Consider the following 24,966-nt stretch of genomic DNA (forward strand, 5'->3'; position numbering starts at 1 on the left):
TAGGTGTGATTCCTCTGTAAAGAAGAACTTGGTCTTATCAACTATTTGGTTACCTTATAATACAATCTGCATAGAAAAGTTGTATTACAAAATAGTCATGAAGATGTAAAGTACAGCGTGGGGAATATAGTCAATAAGATTGTAATAACTATGTATGGAGCCAGGTGGGTACTAGACTTACCGGAGGATCACTTCATAAATTACATAAATGTATAATAACCTCTATGCTATACACCTGCAACTAATGTGATATTGAATGTCAACTATAATTGAAAAACAAAATTTAAAAAATGAAAATTCAGGGTAATTGCTTTATACTTTATTTCATTGATCATTTAAAAATAATAATTAGTTGGCACCTTAGCAGTTATGTTCACATCAGTGTTCAGAATAATGAATTGTCCCATATGTGGCCATTGGACATGTCTTCACGTTGATTCTTCTGTCACTTGACATGACTGGGGGCTTACCTGTGTTTGAACTTGACAAGAAGTCCCAGACTGATTTTCACAATTTCTCCCCTGGAGCTGATTATTTACAGCTGGAAATGGTATTTAGAGACCACAGATTGAGTGCTAATGGTGTTCATTGCTACTGAATTTAATTACTTTGAAGCCTTTTCAGTGATAGACCTGGCATGCATACTCTTAAAAGAAAAAAAGATTCTGAGTTCATACTGATGTTCTTATTCATATTAGATTTCAGGGTTTTTCTTTCACATTAAAATTTTATATTTATATCTCTTTTCTCCAATATAGAACATCTTGTTTCCTAATGATATTAACTTGCTTATGATTTTTCTGTGGTTCTTTTTGTCCTTAGATCTGTCCCACTTAGGATATAAAGTCAAAATATTATGTTTTAACATAATTAGAAAAAATTCTTCTCTCTTCATTTAAGCCATCAACCTGAAATATAGTTGTAGTTGAATGTTTTTATTTATTTTCTATTTTAGGAATTGCTTTTCTTTTTCTTTTTCTTTTTTTTTTTTTACTGGTGAAAAGGAAAGAAATTATTTATTTAAAAGTTACACAAACTTAGAGTAATGACTTAATGCCTTCAATAAGATACTAAAGTCCTTTAGAATACCCACAGATGCACAGTCCTTCCCTCTCCATCTGCCCAGTCCGGGGTACCGTGTCTCAGGAAAACAAGTAGAAGTCGTGATTCAGGCTCCCGGCACCATCCACTGCGTCGCGTCCGCAATCTCCTGTGAATCCAAAGCCATGTGGCACCTTCTCATGGCCCACCAGCAAGAGTCCTTTCTCCCCTTCTTCTCGGCAAAGTTTCTCCTGCTGCCTAAGCTGCATGGCAAAAAGAAGGACTCCAAAACCACATGGTTCTCTCCTACTCACTCCATCAGAACCGCATGGTCCTCCCCTTTCTCCTCAGAACCGAGTGGTCCTCTCTCCCTATGGCTGCGGTGGCTAGGTTTAAATCCCAGTGCCCATCTTCCTTTGCTGCCCCATTTCCGACTCCTCCTACAATCAGTTACATCTGCCAGCATCCCCGTATTCTTCCAGCTTTACTGGGCTGCCATAGTAAGCCCGAGCAGGTGTGGCCTCATGGCAGGGAGCCATTCTTCTCCAAGCTCTCACGCAGGTCCTGTAACCACTTTTTCTTTTGATATACCTTTTAAATATATAGAACTTCTAATATATTTAATTATTTTTGCCATTGTAAATAGATTTTGTTCATAGATTATTTTTCTCAAGATGTTTTCCATCATGAAGTCTAATAAATTCTGTATGTTGCTCTTAAATCCTGCAAATGTACTGAATTCTCTTATTATTTGTAATAGGTTTTTCAAGGATTCTTTTGGGTTTTCCAGATATATAATCACATTGTTTTCAAGGAGAGAGAGTTTTATCTCACTTTTTCTTTTCCAATCTTATGTCTCTAATCACTTATCTAATCGTGTTGATTAATGCCTATAATACAGTATTAATAGTAGTGGTGACAGTGACTTTTTACTGAGTTTAGCAATTGAGTCTCTGGTGTTTCCTCAAAAGTAAGAGGCTAGACACTGGTTTTTGGATTAATGTGGATTTATGTATCTATGTTAGGAAAATAGCCATTATTTCCTATCTTATTGTAATTTTCCACTTTAACTGCTCTGAACCACGTATAGTCATGGTTTTTGTTTTGAGGAACCAGGGTTGAGGATGATTCCTGGTGTGGATCTGGGCCAGGATGTGGAGGGGGCATTAGGGCTCCTGAGCAGTAGCCCGCGCAGAGCTGTAATGCAGGTGTTTCTGAGGAATCGGTTCTACTTTTCAGACTTGGGCTTCGAATTTGGGCTTTGCCTGGGCACACATTTTATCTTCATGATATCAAATTGGTTTTGAATAGAAATAGGGAGAAAATGAAATTTTTTAAAAATTAAATTTATTGGGGTGACATTGGCTAATGACATTACATAAGTTTGAAGTGTACAGTTTTATAGCGCAGCACCTGTACATTGCATTATGCTCACCACCCAAGTCTAGTCTCCTTCTGTCACCGTATATTTGACCCCCGTACCCTGTTCATCCTCCCCCACCCCCTTCCTCTCCGGTAACCACTCTTCTGTTGTCTGTGTCTGCTGAATGTGGTATTTTTTGTTTGTTTGTTGATTTCTGTGTTATACCCCAGATATGAGGGAAATCATATAGTTCCTGTCCTTTTCCATCTGATTTATTATGTTTGGTATGACACTCTCAGATCTACTTGTCTTTACATGATACATAAGGGATCTTTAGTATGTACTTCTGTGTTTTTCAAGAGCTCAATGAATATTTTCTACATGCCAGACCAGCAGTTTATTTTTATCTTTTATATGTGCTTTGAATACTCCTTAGTAATAAAGCACTTTAATACGAAGAACAGTTGTTTTTACAAGATGACAGTGTCTCAGACTCAGTAAACACAGGCGCCGTGGTTAGACTTTGCTGCTCATTAGCACTTCGAGCAGAATGCCTACTTCCCTGACAACCCCTCTCATGTAGAAGGAGTGCCAGTGCCCACACGTCCAGTAAGTGCAGGGCTCAGCTTTGGGGCCAGCTAAACCTCACACACACTGTGCCTCCGACTTCTTGTTCTCAGCAAATCGCGCTCCCCTGAACACCATGTGGCATGACTCACCTCACCCCACGTTTTGTCCAAGAGGTGCCTTCCAAACAGAATTATATTAGAGGGAACACTGTGCACTATTAGTAAGAATATGAATTGCTACAACCACTATGGAAAATGGTATGGAGTTGCCTCCAAAAATTAAAAATAGAACTACCGTAAGATCCAGCAATCCCACTTCTGGGTGTATATCCAAAGGAAATACAATCACTACCTCAAAGAGATATCTGCACCTTTGTGTTCTTTGCAACACTATTCACAGTAGCCAAGAAGTGAAAACAACTTATGGGTCCATCAATAGACAACTGGATAAATAACATGTTGTACATATATACAATGGACTATTAACCCTGCCAAAAATAAAAATAAAAATAAAAAAGAAGAAGGAAATCCTGTCACTTGCTTCACTTGCATACCTGTCACTAGCATACTTGCAGGGCAGTATGCTAAGTAAAATAAGCCAGACACAGAATGACAAATACTGCATGATCTCACTTATACGTGGAATCTAAAAAAGGAAAAAAGTCAAAATCACAGTAACAGAGAATGCAGCGGTGTTTACCGGGGGCCAGAGTGTGGGGGGCAAGGGGAGGTGTTGGTCACAGGGGACAAACTTTCTGTTATAAGATGAAGGAGTTCTGGTGACCTGATGTACAGCAAGATGACTAGTTAATAACAATGGACTGTGTACTTGAAATATGCTAAAAATAAGTTACAAAGTGATGAACAGAAAACCAGAATTATATTCAGTTGTAACAAAAATAAATTTTACTTGTGGATCAAATTTGATGACATGTGTGGAAGGCTTTGAGAGAAAAGACCCACATGCAACACGCTTGTTAAACATTACAGAGGATACAGTTATGGTTATACACAGCCACCAACAACCGTAAAGTATGGCAGCAGCCACAGACAGAGACTCCAGCCTGATGATGCTCCATGTGGTCACCATGGAGGAAGTGTTTTCTGGTGAACATTTGAACTGAACCTTGGAGTATCAGTCTGGGAATCACTGTTCCTTGGGGTTCCCAGAAACTAAAACCATCTACCCCGTATTTATGAATTATTCATGCCAATAAAAATTCATGCTCATACACATTGTTCATAAACATTAGATTTTCAGCATCTCCTGCTCCCACAGTGACTGTAATTTTAGACACTCCCAAAAGGACCAAAATCCATGAAGGACTGAGTTTGCCTGTGGCCTGTGCATCCAGCTGAATGCTCACAGCCACATATGCTGGAGTGACAAGGTTGACCAATTCACCAGGCCTCTATCCCTACGTCTCTCTTCCTCAGGAGCAGGAACAGGGGTTCATTTAAGAACTCACTTTGTGGGATTGAATCAAAACCTCTTCTTCCCAATCCTCTTAGGGACAAACTGGCTCTTTGAACTGAAGGAGTAGGAGCAGACTCCTTCTCTGGTCTGTGTGTTTGTGTCTGTGTCCCTGGCTTCCTTCTGAGCTCTGTGGGGCTGTACCTGTTGTGGACTCACCCTGTACCTTCCTCCCCCTTATCCCATTATGGGTTTAGCCCAACACCCATCTGAGAAGAGTAGATGCTCAGATGAATAATGGTAACTAGCACATGTAGTACTTACTCTGTGACAAACACTGGACAATAATCCTAAAACGTAGGTGCCATTATTATCAATTCCATTTTGCAGATGAGGGAACTGAAGCAAAGAGAGGTTAAGTAATTTACCTAAGATCACACAGCTCATAAGTGGCAGAGCCAGGACTTGAACTGCACGGTCTGATTCAGTTAGCCATGTTCTTAACTACATCACTACCCCAATCTCTGCATTAATAGGTTGGTAAAAGTGATTGAGCCGAAGGAACACCTTGAGGGCAGAACCAACATGGTGTCCCTTTTTGGACGGCCTAGAGTGCCTCACACTGGGTGGCCAGTTCTTGAGGAACATTTTAAGTGCTGAGTGAAGTTGGTAGATCATTTACTGACTTGAAAGCTGAAAAGGACACTAGCGTGGGCCCAGGAATTAACACAAAACTGCCATCAGGACTTGGGCTCCTACACCAGCTCCCGGCCGACCTTTCAGGTGATGACAATAAGGGCAAATGCACTTAAAGGGGAAATTCTGGAAATTAATTGCCCCTAGGAATCTCATCAGGAAGTGAGGCAACCAGTTAATTTGGAGACCACGAGCCGTTTTTCAGTAGGTATTTACTGTGGGTCCCAAGGTGCATAGACCACTGAGATCTTTGGAGGTGCATGCATTATGGCTCCTGTCTTCGAGAAGCTCCTCGTGAGCTGAGGAGCTGCATGCTCATCTTCTCTGCAGGTGCCACCTCAGGCTGCTGCATTAACTGGCTGTAGTTGCCCCCTCCCAGCCTATGGAGGGCAGCTTGGCTCCCCCCACTGTGTGTCAGGCCAGCCCTGACCTGCAGAGGAGCATCCCGGTGAGATGGCTTCTGGCTGGAGGAGCCAACTCCCATTTTGGCTGAGGGCCAGCCCCTTGGCTTTGTGATTTTCTGATACAGAGTAAGTGCTGCAGTAAAGGGCATCAGAGGCCAGCTGAGCAGCAGGAGCAGTTGTTCCTTGTGGAGAACTGCCACCTCCAGGGTCATGTTCCTATTGAGCCGTGAGTGAGTTCCAAGTAATTAAGTGGATTGGGTTCTCAATCCCTGGTGACCATCAGCCTGGACATCCTGGCTGAGAGCTCCTGGCAGGTCCTGTAGCTGGTGTGGCAGCTAGAATAGCACTGTGGTGTGGCCCTGCCCTGGTGTCCGCTTTGCCTTGAAGGGACTGATGAGGGGGGACACTCAGTGTATTTGGAAGGTCTTGTATGAGGGGAGCTAATTACTCTTTTTAAATCTGCATTTGCCACCAATCACAGCTTTCATGGTTCTCGTACTGTCATGGCAACTAAAGGCATATCTGAAAATAAAACGTCACTTTCTTTTTTCATTTCTACTGTAATGGTACAGGAAAATTGCTTTCCTTTTTAACTTAACATGATAACTAGAGATGAGTAAAAAATATAGATGTGTGTACAGCTTGTGTGGATAAGCAGGAGCCATGGTGTATATGAACACATGAAGGGGGTGTGTGTGTGTGAGGAAGTGCATTGCTGTTCGCACTGACGGAGATGATGTGTGCAGCTGTGTGAAGCTGCGTGGCTGTGGGGTGAGTCCTTGTGTGTGTATCTAAGGATGGGGCTGAGTGTTGGTCTGAGATCACACATAGGCTGTGAGCATTTGAAGACTGGTCTGAGAGCACATGTGTGTATATGTACTGTCCTGGTGTGTGTGTGTGTACCTGAACACAAGTGGTGTGGGGTGTGTGTGTCTGAAGACAAGTGCTGTTGCATGGATGTATTATACCTGTATTGTTGGTAAGAAAAGGCTTCAAACTTTCTTTCCACAAGGTGTCCCTGTGGGAGTGTCCAGCCCAATCACAGGCGATAGGGCCCCTTTTTGGTGGGGGGAGGGGGGCCCAACTCCTTGCCATAACCAGAGCTCTTACAGGAGCACCCAGACACCATCTGGCCCAGCCCTAACCTAGATGACGGGGATTTCCGCTCAAGGTGGAAGTTACGAAGCACAGTCAATTTGTGTGTCTGTCATTCCTTCGTTCATTCCAGTAACTGATGTGTAACTGGAGAGCTGTGCTTATCTCCTTTGTCAGGGGTGGAACTGACAGATTTACAAACACAATTCACAACAGTCATTACTGCACACACCTCTGCAAGGCTTCATGCTTCCTAATGTCATCTTCTGAGTCCCATCTCCTATGGCCTGGCTTCTACAGGAGAACACTTCCCAGGCGTGGAAATGTCCCTCTAGTCAGAATCATGAGTAAGGAGCTCCTTCCCAGGATGTGATGTGCAGGGGCTGAGCAGTGAAGGTGGGGACTGCCTGTTGCTGGGAGGGGCCTCTGCTCGCTGAGGTGTGCAGCCATCCCCCACTCCAAGTGGGCGTTCTCAGGCAAAGACTCCATCCATGATGGCCGAGGCTCGTTCTTCTCATCACCAAAATTCTTCCAGTTAAATTCTGTACTTTACATCTCTTGAGATTCTTTGTTTTGTTATTAATTTTTCAACTTTCATAAAGAGAACCAACATTGATTAACTGTGAGTTTAAAAAGTGTTTATTGAGTACCAGTTATTGCAAGGTTGTCCCTGCCTGGGCCCAGATGATACAGCATGCATTTGAATTACTCTCTGCCTGGAGCTTTGCTTGGCGCAGTGTTGGGGAGAGAAAGGAACAGAAGTCACATTCAATTACAGAAGCAGGAACAGAGGAGGGGTGCCTTAACCCTGCAAGGTGCCTTAACCTGAGTGGATTCATAAAGAACAGGTAGGGGTTAACCAGATGCCTGGGAGAGACAGTGACATCCAACGGACCCAGAGACTTCCTACACGTGGGAAGCAGGTCCAGGCTGGAGACTGGTAAAGGGACTCTAGTCCTGGATGCTCTTTGCTTTGTCTAAGGAAGTCAGGGTGACATTGCCTTGGGATCATGATGGCATCACAGTCTTTGGAGGTTTGGCAAGAATCCTCTCCATAAGATGGCTATCTCTAACTCTGTCCCCAACTTTGTTTCTGGGGCTCTGTTGATGTCAATGGCGAGGAAACAAATTATGCTGGCAAGAAACTGAGCTTTCTTGCAAGTTGCAATTACATTGGCTGCTATAGCTCTCTCCACTCTGCTTATACTACAGCAAGTCCCACGGGAGTGTGCATGGAAAAGTACCTGTAAATATTAAGGTTGGTTCCAAAGGCATGTTATTGTTTTATTGTGTAATACCCTTTGGTGGCATTGAAGCCTATTAATACCTAAACATCTGTCACAACTGTAATTATATTTCTTGTGCCAGGATTGTATTTCTACCATTGTCCTGTTTAAACTGGAAGGGAGGGCGTGAATTATTTAGGCAACTGACTTTGAGTAAATAACAAACCAGCACTGAACAGGCAGTAAGTTTCTGTCACTCCTTGCAGAGTCTCATTGTCACCGCTGACGTTCCCTTGATGTGCTCACAAATCTCTCTGAGAACATCGCCCTGGACCCCTGATGCGGCTGCCTGAGCAACCTGGAGAGGGGAAGCCTGAGAATGAGGAAAAGGGGGGCAGAGGAGCCCCAGGAGGGGGAGAGGAGCCGCCGAGGAGCCAGGCCCCCGACTTCCCCACTTGGCAAGTCTTCTCCCCCCAATCCCCCTGGAGAAACGAGCTTTCTCAAGTGTTTGCTCAGGACTTGATTGTTTTCTGCCCTCAGGTAGGGGGTGGGGCAGGGTCTGGAGGCTTTGCTGCTGAGTGTTTGGGGGCGAGACCAATGGACAAGACACCTGGGAGCAGCCCTGAAAGGGCATATGTCCGAGCTGGATACAGCGATTATGTGGGTGGGTGAGGGGATGGGTTTGGAAGCTGACTCTGTCAGGTACTGATTGGGTTGGGGCGATCCTTATCGTTAGAAAACAGCAAAAGTTATCATTGATAGAGTTGGACTCTGTGTCAGCATGGAAGCAGGAGTGCTGCATGGATAATTTCAACCAATCCTCATAATAACCCCATAAGGGTGTTATTAATGCCATTTTTTACAAGAGAAAAGTAAAACATTAATCAACTTGGTCTAGATTGTACAGGCAAAGGTAAACCCACGATTCCTACCATGGATCTCTAAATCCAAAACTGATATTTGTAGCCACTGGAAAACCCTGCCCCTCCTCACTTATAGGCCAGGAGGTCAGTGCAGAGGGAGGGGTTTTGTGTTCCTGAGCCACAGGCTTCCCTGACTTTGTTCCTGCTCTCTTTCTTCTCTTTGGAGACATTCAGTGCTGTATAAACTCAAGAGGAATTTCAACTCTGGGTGGTTGTATGTAGAAGGAAATTTTAATCTGTGTGCATTGAGGAGTTGGTCTGTGGTGAGTCCTATAAACAGGTATGTTCTGAAACGGTCTCCTTAAGGCTGTTGCAACGGGATCACCAGCCCTCTGTGCCACCAACTCCAAATGGTGACCGAATGAGTTTATGGTGGGGCCATGAATTTAAGTTTAGGCTTATGGAGGAAAAAGGAAATAGAGAGATTTCTGATGATAGATTCTGATTTTTAGCAATTTCTTCCAGGAGCTGGGGGCTGGGCCCAGCATAGAATACTATGAGTCTATCCAGAAACTTCTCCACTGCAACTCATTGTTTGGGAACTTAAAGGTGGGACCTGACTAGGTCCCTGGTCCAGGGCATGCTGATCTGCAGGGTGAGCCCTTCCCATCTACTCTGAGGAGAGGTCTGGAGGAGGGCAACACGAAGCTGCAAATGACACATGCTGTAGGGCAGGCTCGGAGTGAGTTCTGCTCAGGAGGTTCGGACAGGGACCAGAGCAACCTGGGCTGGGCCTCCTCATCTCAGCTCATGCCTTCCAGGAGAGGAGCCCTGGTAGGAGGAATGGTCTAGTTCAAGGGTAAGATTCCGGGTTGATTTTTCCTCAGGCTGGGATAAATGATAGCATCCTGGGCACTTGTCCTGGGAAGGGGGGCGTGTTGAGGCAAAGAAATAAGGCTGGGGATGACAAATGTATCTGCATATCCAACAGGGGCAGTAACAAATGACAAATGTGGCTGATGCTACAGAGGAGGACAGGTTTCTCCCTTAGGGGACGTGAAGGTATCATACAGCAAACAGACAAAGAAGTCTGATGGAGTCAGAGACCCTTTTTACTCAATATGCTCCCAAATTAAAAAATGTTTTTCCATTTGGTCCTGTGACTTTGGGATTTAGAGTTTAGGGGCCAGACCTATGATGGGCATGAATTAGGCAATTTAATTGCTCCTGTCTCTGGAAGTAGCAATAGCCTGTGTGGAATGAACCAGCTTCTCCCAAACCACCAACTTCTCCTTGGGGTGTTAACTCTTTTTGGTCCCAAGGCTGAAGGTGTCTAGGGCTCCTGGCGTGTTCCCATTCACACCCAGGTCCACACGCAAACACACATAACACTTTTGTTTACTCCTTTCTTGTGAGCATACCCACCCATTTCTTAAAGATTTCTTGGTACAGTGGGCAGGGAGATGCAGCTACAAAGGAGAGGGATGAGATGGGGCCATGAGAGGGAGTGCCGTGGTTGTGGGCTCAGCACCAGGGATTGGATAGGAGGGGAAGGAAACACAGCCCATCTGGAACAGGTCCCCTCATCTGTTTCCAGCAGTGAGGTCCCTCGCAGTACATTGCCTCGCTGTTCTTCAGCCCTTTGGCTGGGGACCTCCTTTGGATAAAGCACAGACTGGGCATTGGGACTATTGACAGAGTGTCAGGGGCCTCCTCATGTCTCAGGCCCTCTGGGCAGTTGCCTAGGTGGCTGTGCCTGGTGTAGGCAGGGTAGGCAGCATTATAAAGTAGGGAGGAATCTCCTCCATGGGTCCCATCTTCCCACCTCAGATCAGTTTCACACTTCCTGGTACCATTTTTGTTGCCAGTAATAGAAGTCCAGTAGAGCTCTCCTAAATGAAAAGAGAAACTTGTTAGAAAGACTTCGGGCAGGGGCTGGGGGAGGTGTCTCACAGAATACAAGGCTAAACAGAGGGCCTAGAGGGATTTTGAAAACCAAATAAAGCTGCATCTCTCTGCCTGCCCTCACCTCTCTGGTTTCTCTGACCACGTGAAAGTTATTCCTGTCAAAAGCTTCCAATTTGGCATCCAGCCTCAGCTGGGAATTAGTACTGTCTCAATTTTAAATTCCCCAAGAACAGGCTCATTGCTGCCCACTTTTGATCAAATAAATAGTGTCCGTGGAGGAGGGTCAGAGATTATGAACATGACTGTTTCCATTATAAATATAGGGATGGGAAAAGGGGAGAAGCATTGACCACAGTGGTGGGGCACTTGTTCACCCCAGTTCTAGAGATACTGGTTTTGTATCCCATTCTGGAAGTTGGTTGGCTATCCATCAGTTGCTGATAAGGTGCTTGCTACTAATGCTTTAAGTCACAGTCTTTAAAAAAGGTGGTCCCCACGAGGCCCAGAGAAGTGAAATATCACTGGTGGAACAATCACAATGGGGTAGATAAAGTTGGCTGGGGGCACTGCAGTGGGGGGTAGAGAGAGACCTTATACAGAGGGCAGGACTGGAGAAGTAAGACCTACTCCCAGCCATCCTTCCAGTGGGTTCTCCTCCTGTTTGTCAGCCCAGAGGACTGCAGAATCCCCCCAGACTGTCTATTCCTATGTCTTTGCCAAGGTGTGGCCAGGCTTTCTCTTGGCATATCTGGAGGAGAGGACCTGTAGATGGAGAACTCTCTCTCTTCTACTTTGTTCCCTAAAGCGTCTCTCAAGGGCATACAGCAATGAAGCCCTGACTTGTCTTGGGCCCGCCGAAGTGCCAACTCCTCAATCTGGTGGCTGGAAAGGAAGGTTTTCCCCTTTTGCCCAGACTATGAGATCTGGAGCTCTTTGGGTCAAGTATGGAGCTGACTTATGGAAGGTCAGTAGGCCCAGGAGGCCAGCTAAAAGCATGTTCCCAGAGGACAGAGAAATGCCCAGGTGGCTTCAATAAACTACAGCTAAGTAAACAATCTTACTACTATGGTGCTGCTCCAACTAAATCTGAGGAAAGGCATTTCTAATATGGGGAGAAATGGATGTGCACTATTGATATAGGAGCTAAGAATAGCTCATGTTCCAAACAAAGTGTTTTTTAGTATTTTGAAATAAAAACGTGTAGACAAAGCAAGGAATTAGAATGTATGACTCATTAAATTGCTGACTCTGAGAGCAATAGAAATTCAAAAGAAAATTTTCTCCCCCTATTTCTCCCTCCCACCCCTGTTCTGAATAGCTTATAAAAAGAGTCTCTGCATAAACAGGACCCATAAACTCCTGCAAGATTTAAGGTCCAGCACAGTGGGAGGCAGAAGGAACTCAACCTTTATTGTCTTGTTATTAAGCTGGCCTCTCTAGGTAGACTGGAGTCATTGGCCAGAGCCCCCATGGCCTTCCCATCCTCATTTCTCGTCCTCCTGTCTCTCTGTCCTGTCCCTGCAGGTATCCAGGAAATTCCATGGGCCCACTGTGGCCACTGCTCCTCACTCCCTCCCCAGTCCCTGGCTCTGCTGGACCTCAGTAGACTCAAGTCATCAGCCTTAACAGGGATGGTTCATAAACAATCATCAGATCTAGGGGCTACATTTTAGGGGAGGGTGCTCACTGTATGGTACGGTAGCAGAATGCAGCCGTGGGCACCTACATCAATGCGCTGGGTGGTCTCGAGTGCATTTGTGTGTTGAATCGAAGGGTTGGGCCTCATCAGTGGTGTTCAGTTTTTATTTATTTATTTTTTTGCTCACAAAAACCTTTCTAAAATAAGTCTTATGGGTAATCTAGTACTTAAAACAGAAAAGAGAGAACACATCCTGGTTGGAGCAAGGCATGTGTGTATATTTGAGAGAGAGAAAGAGAGCAAGGGAGAGAGATAGACAGACAGACAGACAAGATGATAGGGAGGTCCTCCATGACCCCTGAGAGGAACAGCAAGATGTTTCACTTAAGGGAACTATTGGTCGACTTTCATAGCATGATTCCTTCTCACCTCCGACCTCTCCTTGCTGCCATCTTTCCTTCTGAGCAATCCCACACTCCTTGAGTACTTCAGCAGCCTGTTCAGATAACTTCCCCAAGTCTTGGTGTCATATGGGGAAGCTGAGATGACCATGGGGATGACCAGGCAGCATTTTCACCTCACATTGCCTCAACTTCAACTGTGTGACTTTCTTCTTGACTTTCTCTCCCACGGCCTGCACCTTGCTTCTGTTACCCTCTAGAATACCCCACCTCTGAGACCTCACACTGCAATACTGCTCTCTTTGACAACCTCCTCTACAGCTATTTACCATTGCTAGTCCTACTTTGGGATGAGCAGCATACTGAAAGAAAATCCTACATGAAAACGGGACATGGGTAGTTGACCCTACAGACTCAGCCTTCAACTCTAATAGGCTCAGCAGTTTTTTTAGTGGTCAGGTCTCCACTCCATTCTCCACCAGGACTGTTTCAACCCCTATCCATTCTTCTAAAGATGATGTCAGCTCCACATTCACATAAAAGACAACACCCAGGAAGAAAATTCTTCAACTTCCTGCCCCTCTGTTACCTTTTCTTCATTCACGTCCCTCTTCACCTCTCTCTGGCCATCACTGTGGAGGACTGGGCCCTCTACCGGTCCAAGGACCATCTACCATGTGTGCTTGGATATCTGTTCCCTCTCTTATTGGACCTTATTCCATCAAATGTACTTCTTCTGTTCTTCTTCAACTTCTTGCTTCTTCCCCTGAGCACAAATATTTGGTCTAATGTCACTCATCCTTTTTTTAAAAAGGCAGATATAAATTTTCTTCAAAATTTTTGAAAAGAATTGTCTACACCTGTTTTATTTTTCCCCCTTTCATTTGCATTTCATCCCTCACTCACTGTGATGCGGCCTCTGCTACCTGAAGTCCACTGTGCATGCTGTGGCTGGAACAGTATGGCATTAGTGCAGAAGGAGCAATGCCAAGAAATGGGCCAGTTCAAAATTTAGCTCATCATCAGAACGTATTGACTGAGACTATAAAATCTCTATGTGGTTGTTGGCTGTGCCTACTAAGCCAGGAGCTTTCTCAAGTAGGACCTGGAAATCTGCTGCCACCAACTCCCTTCTCACTGGGACCTTCACTGACAGCCCTACAAGTCCTCAGGTGGCCCCGTGTGGAGGGTCTCTGCTGCCATGATGCCACACCAACAAATGTGCTTTTCTCACTCTTGTCACACTGGCCAAATCTATTTTCCTTTCCCCTTCCTTATCAGTTCTAGCCTTCCACCTGGGATTTTGAGTGATTTTAGCCAAGAAAATTTTAATCACTTTTCTGGAGATTTTCTGACCCAATTCTTGGAACTCTTCCTTTCAACCGGGAACTATTTACTTCCTTTTTAATTCCTCTAATGCAACATGTTACAAATTGATGATCCTCAAAACATCAATGTAAACAAATATCCCCTGAAAGTGCTTCATGGTCAGTAAAATTCTGATGATGCTCTACACTAGATCGACATCTTAGACTGTACATTAAAATCTTAGAGATGCCTGAAAGCAAAGAAATTGGCTTATCTTTTTCTAACTCAGCTTTTCCGAATGCAGTTTGAGCCAAGGACACTTGGTGTTGAGTGAATGTGTGTGTGTGTGTGTGTGTGTAAAAGCCTCGAAACCACATACTAAGTGTTTATTTCATCTTTCTGGGCCATACCTAGTTCTCAGATCAATGCAAATGATACATAACTGACTTCCTCTGGGCCCAGTGAGTGGTTACACTGGTATTCATTCAAACGCCGTTAGTTGGTGTGCCAGGCTCTGTGCTGGGTGTTGGGGATAAAGAAAGGAATAATCCCTTTGCTCATGCAGTTTATAGGCTCGTGGAAAAGATGGATTAGTATTCACCATGGAGTTTATGACTTAGGATAAATTCATGCACAGGGCATGCCTAGGAGCTTATTAAGGGGCACACACAACACGCGGAGTTGCATAGCTCCAGGGTCCGTCATTTATTCATAAAACAAGAATATGATGTGAGTGGTGCATAGAGAAGCTATTCAATATAGTAGAATGGACATATATCCATCCAAATATGCATTGTTTGTTGTTATTAATGTGGTCACACTACTCCGCAAGGTTTTTTCACTCAAAAATTTATTACCGACATCCTTTTCTATTGCGCTGTGATTTATTTAACTGGTACCCTATTGATGGTTGCTTAGGTTGCTCCGTTTGCTTTCACAAGCAGGGCTGCAATGAGCATCCTTGTATATTTGTCACTATGAACTTGTGTACGTATATCTAAATATAAATTTTCTAGAAGTGAAATTTCTGGGTCAGAAAGTATATATACTTTTTTTTATTTTGCTAGATTTGCCAAATTGCTCCAGACTTATTACCTAAGGTAGGGCTTCTGAGGACAGGGGACACTGGCGTGGAGGAGAGGGAGGCAGGAGAGAAGGGCTTGAAGACGATCAGTAATGGAGGCAGGTCCCTGAGGAAGGTGAGGGGGTGTAGGATCAACAACACAATTTTCATGAAGCAAAACATTTTATATGCCAACCTAAGTGTAAATTATGGACTCCATGGAAAATATTACAAATTCTCTCAGCTAAGAAATTTTTATCACTCTTTCATTCTCCTGGAGATGCTCTGACCCAATTTCTTGGAAATCCTCTCTCATGCAGGGCTCACTTACTTTCTGCACGATTCTTCTAATGACACACACCACAGATTGATGATTAACATGAATACTGATAAGTCTTTCTCTAAAGGCGCTTCCTGGTCAGTAACCCAGTTGGCCCCTAGGAACCTGATGTCTTTGGAAGAGCTTTGGGCATCAGGATTCCACGTGCCTGCCCTTCCAGCATGTGCATGGGGGATTCAGAAAGGGGCCAGAGCATATCCAGCATCGCAGGACAAAGAAGGCACATGTTCATGCAATGTCCATTTCATCTCATGCCGGATCATCTATGACAGTTTAATATTAAAACAAATTTGCTATGTTTTGGTGCAGAATACTAGTTTTTAGGATAAAATATTGGACTTCAAAAGTGGTGACTTGCTTGCAGGGGATTGTTTTGGGCTATGACCACATAATTCTTGTCATCAGAAGCCCTTTGATGGAAAAATGTAGAATCATTGGGACAGGCCATATTCATCTAGTACATTCCTGGTGTTTGTATCAAATTTTAATTGGGGCATTTTGCTCCTATTGAGGAAGTGAGGCAGGGGGAGGGGAGAGACAGTGAAGTTCATGCCCTAATGGACTTGCTGTTAGCAGAAGACAGCGCTTTACCTCAAGTTCAAGTCAGTCTTGCCCATTGCAGAGTCCAAAGGGAACTGGAGAGACACAGAGGTCCCTCAGGCCTCTTCCACCAGGGACGCCCTCCTTCAGTCTCCACCCCTGGAGCCAGGCCCAGGTCCCAGTCCACAATCCACAAATGTGGTTGTCGCAGGAGCCTCTTCCTCCTGAACCTCTTGTCTCTTAGTCCAACTACTGTTGCTTTGTACCAAACCATCCAAACTCAATGGCATAAACCAACGAACATCTTATGCTCAATGGAGTCCCTGGGTCAGGAATTCAGTGCCGATGGCTTATCTGCCCCATGAAGTCTAGTGCCTCTGATGGAAAGACTCAGAAGGTGGGGGATGGGAATCATTTGGTCACTCATATGTTTGGTACCTGGGCTGGGGTGGCTGAAGGATCAGCTCAGCTTGGAGCATTTACCTGTGACTTCTCCATGTGGCTTGCCCTTCTCACAGCATGGCATCTGGGATGTAAGATGAGCATCTAGGGATGAACCTTCCAAGAAGACCAACTGGGAACTGCTTGACCTTTTATGACTTCACCTTGGAAGCTTCACTTCTGGTGTCTTTTAGTGGTCAAAGCAGTGAAATCCTCCTAGATGCCAGGGGTGGAAACATAGAGAGCACCTATCAGTGGGAGAAGGTTAAAAAAAATAAGGGACCATGTAGTAAAACTGTACTTTTCCTTCATGGATCCTAGATCCTCTGTGACCTGCTCCAGGTGATGCACCTCTTTCAGCACCTTCCGGTTCCCTGCTTGGTGGCGTGGGAGAACAGGATGCTGGAGGAGGCAAGATAAGGGGACTTCCAGTGATCTGAGAACCCTGTGGATAGCTTGGAACATTATTATGTTAGAAGTGTTTGTCTTCCTAAGTTATCCTAACCAGAAAGAGGAAGGACAGGGAGGGAAACCCATGCTGGCACATAGCAGAACTTCAAACACATGCACTGGGACAATACCCAGGATGGGTTTTCAGGAAAAGTGATAGCAAAGCACATTCCAGGAGAGAGAGTGGCCAGCAGGTCGTGGCATATCCTTAAGCAAGTGGTACACTCCAAAGCTCTAGGGGGTGCTTAGAGAGGATAATTAATTGGGCCCTGGTCACACAGACCTTTAATGGGACATATTTAAGGGAAAGCAGTCACTGGTTCCATTGTGCCACTATTATGCAAATGTCAGCCATAGGGTCATCTTCTCATATTATGTTTGGGGAGACAGCTGGGCTTCAGATCTGTACATGAGTCAGTCCACCCTGCAGTCTGGTTACCTGCTCCCATCCATGGGCCTAGCACCCTCTCAGAGCTGTGCAGCTTCACTTCAGGGCCCTGCCTGGGACTCTGGAACCCCACCTCCCCACCCAAACTTCTCTCAATGTGTGGCAGCCACCAAGTCTCCAGTCTCCAGGAGGGGGTGCTGGAGAGAAAGCTCAATTCCCTTTGCTGTACAATCTCTCAATTTCCCACAACACCACAAAAACACGGCAGATGTATATAAATCACAGATTTTACCGAAGGCTTGGGAAAAACTGGGGAATCTCTGGTTATATTTTGTTTGCATTGAAGTTAAGAACAATCTAACAATAGCTGGGGAGGGGGGACAGTGGGAAGAGGGGATTACAGGAGCTACTATGAAGGACACATGGACAAAACCAAGGGGGAGGGTGAAGGTGGGGGAGGGAGGTGGGTTCAGCTGGGGTGGGGTGGAGGGATGGGGAGAAAAGGCATACAACTGTAATTGAATAACAATAAAAATTTAAAAAAAGAGAAAAACTGGGGAATCTCAATGTGGGAAAAAAATTACAATATACAAGAAAATCTTCTTTGAGTAGAAAAATAAAAATATTTTTAAGGGGTCTTTTCATGCATGGATTCCTTTGCCAGTCTGGTCAAGCTTATGGATTATGTTTTCAAATGCATGAAATGAAGTAATTAAGGCAACCACAAAGGAAATCAATTTAAATACAGTATCAAAATATTAAACAAAAATGAACATGTGATATAATAATACACGCGCTTCTTTGTTGATGTGTTAAATAATCGGATCCAGCAGTGGGTGTAATGATGATCATAGTTTTGAAGTACTGCAGTGGTTAGGCGTAAACAACACTGTGAAATAATGGGCGACGACCGTAACCTGATGGAAATAGATTAGTGGCAAAAGCTCAGTACTGCTGATTCCAGTGCCTTGTGGCTTGTGCTCATAATTGAAAAAACATGCTAGCTTGCATTTAGAGGTTTACAAAAATAAAGGTATATTCTTTCCCATCCAAATTCGTGGACCCCTTGAATCCCATCCTCAAGTCCCCAGCATCCCTCAGGACCCCCCCAGCTGGTGTTGTTCTTTAGCTGTCTTTCCAGCCTCAGTGGCAGCCCTGCCCTCTCATTTCCCCAGCCAGTGCTCTTGCCTTCAGGCCTCCCCAGGGAAAGTCTCTACTGCTCTTTAGGAAATTGGATCCCCCACTACAGAATCCATCTCCTTCTGACTTCCTCTCCCACAGGGACAACCCATAGAACTCAATCCACCCTGCCAGGAGGTAATAGGAATGATATTCTGACAAGTATCACACTGGTGCATGTTAATATTAAGGCTTAGCCCAAGTCACTGATTTCCTTCCCCAGGTCAGAACAATAGGTACTTGACTTCTTAGGCTTCAAAGCCAATGCTCCTGGGCAGAGCAAACTTGCAAGGTTAAAGGTTCACACCTCAGAATTCTCCTCCTAGTGAAAGATGATCCCTCAGACCACCTTTCAGGTTTAGTGGTGAGGCTGGATCCAGGAAGAAGGAGTATATAATGCAGGAGAAGGAGAGGAAACTTCTCTGCATTCTCAGGTGAGGCATTAGAGGGAGAAGGACAAGTGATGAGGAGGTAGGCGAGTTGGAAGGGTGTTCTGCTTCCACCTCTCTCTCTTGGCACCCAGGGAGAGGGCTCCTGCCTCAACCCTGCATGGGGTCTTTGGGAGCCCATCAGACAGGGCACCTGTCCCAGGATGCTGCCTCTGGTCTAGCTACATGTGTGGAGAGTGGGAAAAGACTCTCCCTTGAGTCTTACTGTGGGGCAGATGCTGAATGAAGAGCTTGCTAGTTGGCTGCATGGGTGCAGCAAGGTGTCCCTAGAACAGAGGATGGATGCCCTCTTCCCTGGCCAGACCTGGATGAAGAGCAGAGCAGTGACCCAGGGAAGTGCAGCCCAACAGAGCTGAGAGGAGCCAGATAGTAAGGGCAGGTACAAAGCCTCCTGAAAGCATTGCCCACACAAGAAGGCCCAAGTCTCCAGTTCTAAACTTCAGGTTTGGAGGCCAGGAGGACACCTGTGACCGTGCGAACAAGACGCATCACCCTGGGAGACAATATGAGAGACTACATAGCCTTTAAAATGAATTTCATTGTGGGGGGGGCATTTTAGATTTACAGAAACTTTGAGAAGATAGCAGGACGGAGTTCTCACATACCTGACCCTCAGCTTTCTGGTAGCATTGCATGTGAACAGGATACATACGTTACAATTAATGAACCCGTATTGCTACACTAGTATTAGCTAAGGCCATAATTTATTCATGTTTCCTTAGGTTTTATCTAACATTTTTTTCTCTTCTGGGATGTCACCCAGAATATGACATTACATTTAGTAGTCACATCTCTTTAGGCTCCTCTTGGCTGTGACAGTTTCTCAGACTTTCCACTGTTTTGATGACCTTGACATTTTGAGGAGTAGTGGTCAGGTATGTTGCAGAGTGTTTTTAAGTGGGATTTGTCTTATGGTTAGACTGGTCTTATAGGTTTGGGGGAGGTTTGGGGGGAAATGGCACTGAGGTAAAGTGCCGTTTTCAGCACATCACCTCATGGGTACACATTATAAAGGTAGGTTAATGCTGATCAATCAACCTGAGGTAACGCTTGTCAGCCTTTCCCACCGTAAAGTCCCCGACTTCCCCCTTTCCGTGCTGTCCTCTTTTGAAGAACGTCTCTATGCACAGACCACACTTGAAGAAATGAGGAGTTATGCTCCACTTCCGTGAGGGCAGAGTATCCACATAAACTGTTTAGAATGCTTCTGTACAGGAGATTTGGTTTCTTCTTCCCTATTCATTTAATCATCTATTTACATACGTATGGACTCATGGCTATTGATTTCATATTTTGGGCAATAAGCCAATACAACTTTGTTTTGTTGCTCTAATGGCTGTAGCCTTAGCCATCGGGAGCTCTGGGTTCCTTACTTTCTGCCCCTAGAACACGCTCCAGGCTCATCTTGGGTATTTCCTGCCCCAGTTCCCTGGCCTGATTTCCTTTATTAGGAAATGGTATTAGGGAGAACCAAGATGGCGGCGTAGGTAGACACACTGCGCCTCCTCGCACAACCAGAACTGACAGAGAATCGAACAGCAAGGGGGACCAACACCAAGAAAATAGAAAATAATCATTCATCCAGACTGGTAGGAGGGGCAGAGAAGGGCACCGGGGTGGAGAGGACTCACGTGGCCGTGGCGGGACTGAGACTGGCGGAGTGTGGGACGAAGGGGGCAGGCAGTCCGAGCACTAGCAGACCCTGCAACCCTACATTTGTACAGATAAACCGAGAGGGCCGGACTCAGAGTGGCGGAGAGCGGGGCAGGCAGAGCGGTGGGTGGCACCCCGGGGCCCCACATTCGCACACAGATAAACCCGGCGAACGGCCGGGAGCAAAGCAGACTGCGCAGCCCAGGGCTCCAGCTCCGGGAAATAAAGCCTCAAGCCTCTGATTGAAAGCGCCCGTGGGGGTTGGAGCAGCAGCAGGAGAGACTCCCAGCCTCATGGGAGAGGTGGTTGGAGAGACCCACAGGGGCCTAGAGTGTGCACAAGCCCACCCACTGGGGAACCAGCACCAGAGGGGCCCAGTTTGATTGTGGGTATCGGAGTGAAAGACTGAAATCCGGAGGAGAGTGAGGCGGGCGCCATTGCTCCCTCTCGGCCCCTCCCCCACGTACAGCGTCACAGCACAGCGACCAGCATTACCGAGCCCCGGTGAACACCTAAGGCTCCGCCCCTTAAAGTAACAGAAGCGCCAAGACCAAAAAAAAAAAAAAAAAAAAATGGCCCAAATGACAGAACACTTCAAAGCTCCTGAAAAAATACAACTAAGCGACGAAGAGATAGCCAACCTATTGGATGCACAGTTCAAAGCACTGGTTATCAATATGCTCACAGAATTGGTTGAATCTATTCAAAAAGTAGATGAAAAAATGAAGCCTATGCAAATAGAAACAAAGGAAAATGTACAGGGAACCAATAGTGACGCGAAGGAAACTGGGACTCAAATCCACGGTGTGGACCAGAAGGAAGAAACAAACATCCAACCAGAAAAGAATGAAGAAACAAGAACTCGGAAAAATGAGGAGAGGCATAGGAACCTCCAGGACATCTCAAAACGTTCCAACATCCGAATTATAGGGGTGCCAGAAGGAGAAGAGGAAGAACCAAAAATTGAAAACTTATTTGAACAAATAATGAAGGAGAACTTCCCTAATATGGCAAAGGAAATAGACTTCCAGGAAGTCCAGGAAGCTCAGAGAGTCCCAAAGAAGCTGGACCCAAGGAGGAACACACCAAGGCACATCATAATTACATTACCCAAGATTAAACGCAAGGACCTACATCCAAGATTACTGTATCCAGCAAAGCTATCATTTAGAATGGAAGGGAAGATAAAGTGCTTCTCAGATAAGGTCCAGTTAAAGAAGTTCATCATCACCAAGCCCTTATTATATGAAATGTCAAAGGGAGTTACCTAAGAAAAAGAAGATCAAAAATTGGAACAGTAAAAATGACAGCAAACTCACAGTTATTAACGACCACACCTAAAACAAAAACAAGAGCAAACTAGGCAAACAACTAGAACATGAGGGTTGTCAATAAGGGAGTGGGAGGGGGAGAGGGGGGGAAGGTACAGAGAATAAGTAGCATAGATGATAGGTGGAAAATAGACAGGGGGAGGGTAAGAATAGTGTAGGAAATGTAGAAGCCAAAGAACTTATAAGTATGACACATGGACATGAACTATAGGGGGGAATGTAGGAGGGAGGGGGAGGGCAGGATGGAGTGGAGTGGGGGGGGAAATGGGACAACTGTAATAGCATAATCAATAAATATATTAAAAAAAAAGAAATGGTATTAGAAACCAAGATCTGAGCACTAGGTGTGTTTGTTGCTACTGTGGTATCATTGCTTCTAGGCCCTCTCAGCTTACAGAACAAGGAAATATATATCTGTGTATTAACCTATGGATATTCATATATCCATACATATTTCTGTATGCAACCATCTATATCCAAGTAAAGGGAAACATGGGTTTATACTGATGTCTCCAACTCTAATCCATTACCACATGGATCATTCCAGTGTCTTCCCCTTCCTTATTTGTAAACACCCACTCTAACAGTGAGAAATCGGGCTCTCACTATCCGCCACCCATTTACAGTTGGCACTTGACCACCGCAGGCGTTAGGGGCACTGGGCCCCATGCAGTTAAAAATCCATGGATAGCTTTTCACTCCTCCAGAACTTAACTACTAACAGCCAACCGTTGACCAGAGGCCTTACTGATAATGTAGACAGTCAAATAAAACACATTTTGTGTGTTATGTGTGTTATATACTGTCTTCTCATAATACTAAGCTAGAGAAAAGAGAATGTTATTAAGAAAATCATAAGGAAGAGAAAGTACCTGTACAGTGTTTGTTGAAGAAAATTCACATATAAGTGGAGCTGCGCAGTTCAAAACGTGCTGTGTGAGGGTCAGCCGAACTTGTTTAATTGCAATTCGGATATATAGTGGTATCAGAACTGCTGGCACCCACACCTGTGGGAAGCAACTTCACAACTAACATGCTTATGGACAGTGCCTTTGCCCTTGGTGTTACAGATTCGACTCATTTCCAAAGTGACTTATGTCAGCACGCTTATGTCCCCACGCTGCTCCCTCCCACGAGACCGTTTGGTACCTTGTGAGACAGATTCGTTTGTCACATTCTGTGCTTCGTCCTGGGATTCTGCTGACCTGCCCAAGGATTTTTAAAATTTGCATATATTAAGGTTCACTCAGTGCTGAAGATCAGTGGAGTTTTGCCGAGTGCCTATTTTCCTGTAGCCACAATGACAGGATCATGTGGAACAGTTTCTCTGCCCTAAAACATACCCTGTGCTTTACCTGTTCAACCTTCCTCCTTCACCCTTAAACTCCAGACACCACTGACCTTTTTATGTCTCTATAGTTTTGCCTTTTCCATAATGTCATTTAATTGGAACCACCCAGTATGTAGCTTCTCAGACTGATTCCTTTCATTTACAGATATTCATTTACAATTCATCCATGTCTTTTGTGGCTTGATACCTCATTTTTATCACTGAATAATATTCAACTTTATAGATACACCACAGTTTATCTATTCACCTACTGAAGGACAGCTTGGTTCTGTCCAGTTTTTGGTGAATATAAATAAAGATGCTATAAATGTATAAATCTCTATATATTTAAAAAGATTTACAAATAAATATTATGCTATAAATCTATGTGCAGATTTTTGTGGGGATGTAAGTTTTCAAATTAGTTAGGTAAAAACTTAAGAGTGTGTTTGCTGGATAGGATAAGACTATGTTTAGCTATGTAAGAAACTTCCAAACTATTTTCCAAGGTGGATGTACTGTTTGTGCATTCCCACCAGCAAGAAAGAAAGTTCCTCTTGCTTCATATTTTCACTAGCGACTGGTATTGATTTTTCATTTTTGGAGTTTAGTCACACTAATAGGTATGTAGTAATAGCTCATTGTTTTAAATTTGCATTCCTAATGACATATGGTGTGGAGCATCTTTTCATATGTTTGTTTGCCATCTGTACGTTTTCTTTGGTGAGGTGTCCGCTAAAATCTTTTTCCTATTTTTTGCATTAAGTTGTTTGTTTCCTTATTGTTGAATTTAATGATTTCTTTGTGTAATTTGGCTATAAGTCCTTTAACAGATACATGTTTTTCAAATATTTTCTCCTAATCTGTGTTTCATCTTTTTATTTTCTTAGCAGTGTCTTTTGCAGAACAGATTTTAATCTTAATAAAGTCCAACTTATCATTTTTCTCATAGATCACACTTTTGGTGTTTCATTGAAAAGCTCGTTACCAAACCCAAGATCATGTAGATGTTCTCCGATATTTTCTTCTAAAAACTTTATAGTTTTGCATATTACATTTAGGTCTATGATCCATTTTTAATTAGTTTTTATGAAAGGTATCTGAGGGGGGATGCAACCCCCCCCAAATTATCTTCTGGAGGGCAGACCCCTTGTAGTACAGGCTTCCCCCACCAGGTGAGTGTTCTAGGAACCCACCTGGACCAGTGTACCAGCTGGCTCGCTGTGAGAGGCTGCATTCAGCTTCAGTGAATTTTTTGAGGACTCTTTCAATACCTTTGCTAATTTCATGATGAGTGATTTACATACACACCTGCCCACACCTTGCTGAGTGTTCAGCAGTTTTTGACCAAACACAGCATGACCCCAGGGCCCTACCCTCCCTATTCACCTGGTCTTGCCCTGAGCAACCTTCTTTGTTTGTTTGTTTGTTTCCCTGGATAAAAAAAGTTCTCAAAGGGAAATGTTTTGCCAATGTGGAAAAGGTGCAACAAAAAATGGCAGAAGCATTATAAAAGGCATCAAAATTGAGAAGTTCAAAAACTGTTTTGAGCAGTGGAAAAAACATCTTGATAGGTGAATTGCATCAAATGGAGAGTACTTTGAAGGTGACGGAAGTTTAAACATGTAAGGATAAATACACAATTTTTTATAAATAAATTCCATTTTTGGGGTCCCTCCTCATAGGTTCTATGTCTAGGTTAATTTCTTTTTCTGCATATGGATGTCCAATTGTTCCGGCACCATTTGTTGCAATCAACATATGCTTTTCATTCTCCCTATGGTCTTGTGGTCTCCTAGGACTAGACCTTGTAGAAAGTATGCCTGCATGCACACATTTGCAAACACTCACCTTCGAAGGACAAACAGTATTCCT

The 24,966-nt window shown here is 44.4% G+C and overlaps 1 protein-coding gene across 3 annotated transcripts in view; it reads left to right on the top strand.

The window, feature by feature from the left end:
• CALN1 (calneuron 1) overlaps positions 1-24,966 on the top strand; it is a 480,999-nt gene that overhangs the window by 35,589 nt on the left and 420,444 nt on the right. The window contains exon 2 of one of the 3 annotated variants that reach the window (XM_053929788.1): positions 8,075-8,270. The exons of 1 other annotated variant lie outside the window; for it this stretch is intronic. In XM_053929788.1, the coding sequence (XP_053785763.1) occupies positions 8,148-8,270 (123 nt within the window). In that variant the 5' untranslated portion in view covers positions 8,075-8,147. One more of the 3 variants, XM_045204596.2, reaches the window with a different exon arrangement.

The sequence above is a fragment of the Desmodus rotundus genome, chromosome 1 (assembly GCF_022682495.2).
Source record: "Desmodus rotundus isolate HL8 chromosome 1, HLdesRot8A.1, whole genome shotgun sequence".
Classification (NCBI taxonomy): Eukaryota; Metazoa; Chordata; class Mammalia; order Chiroptera; family Phyllostomidae; genus Desmodus; species Desmodus rotundus.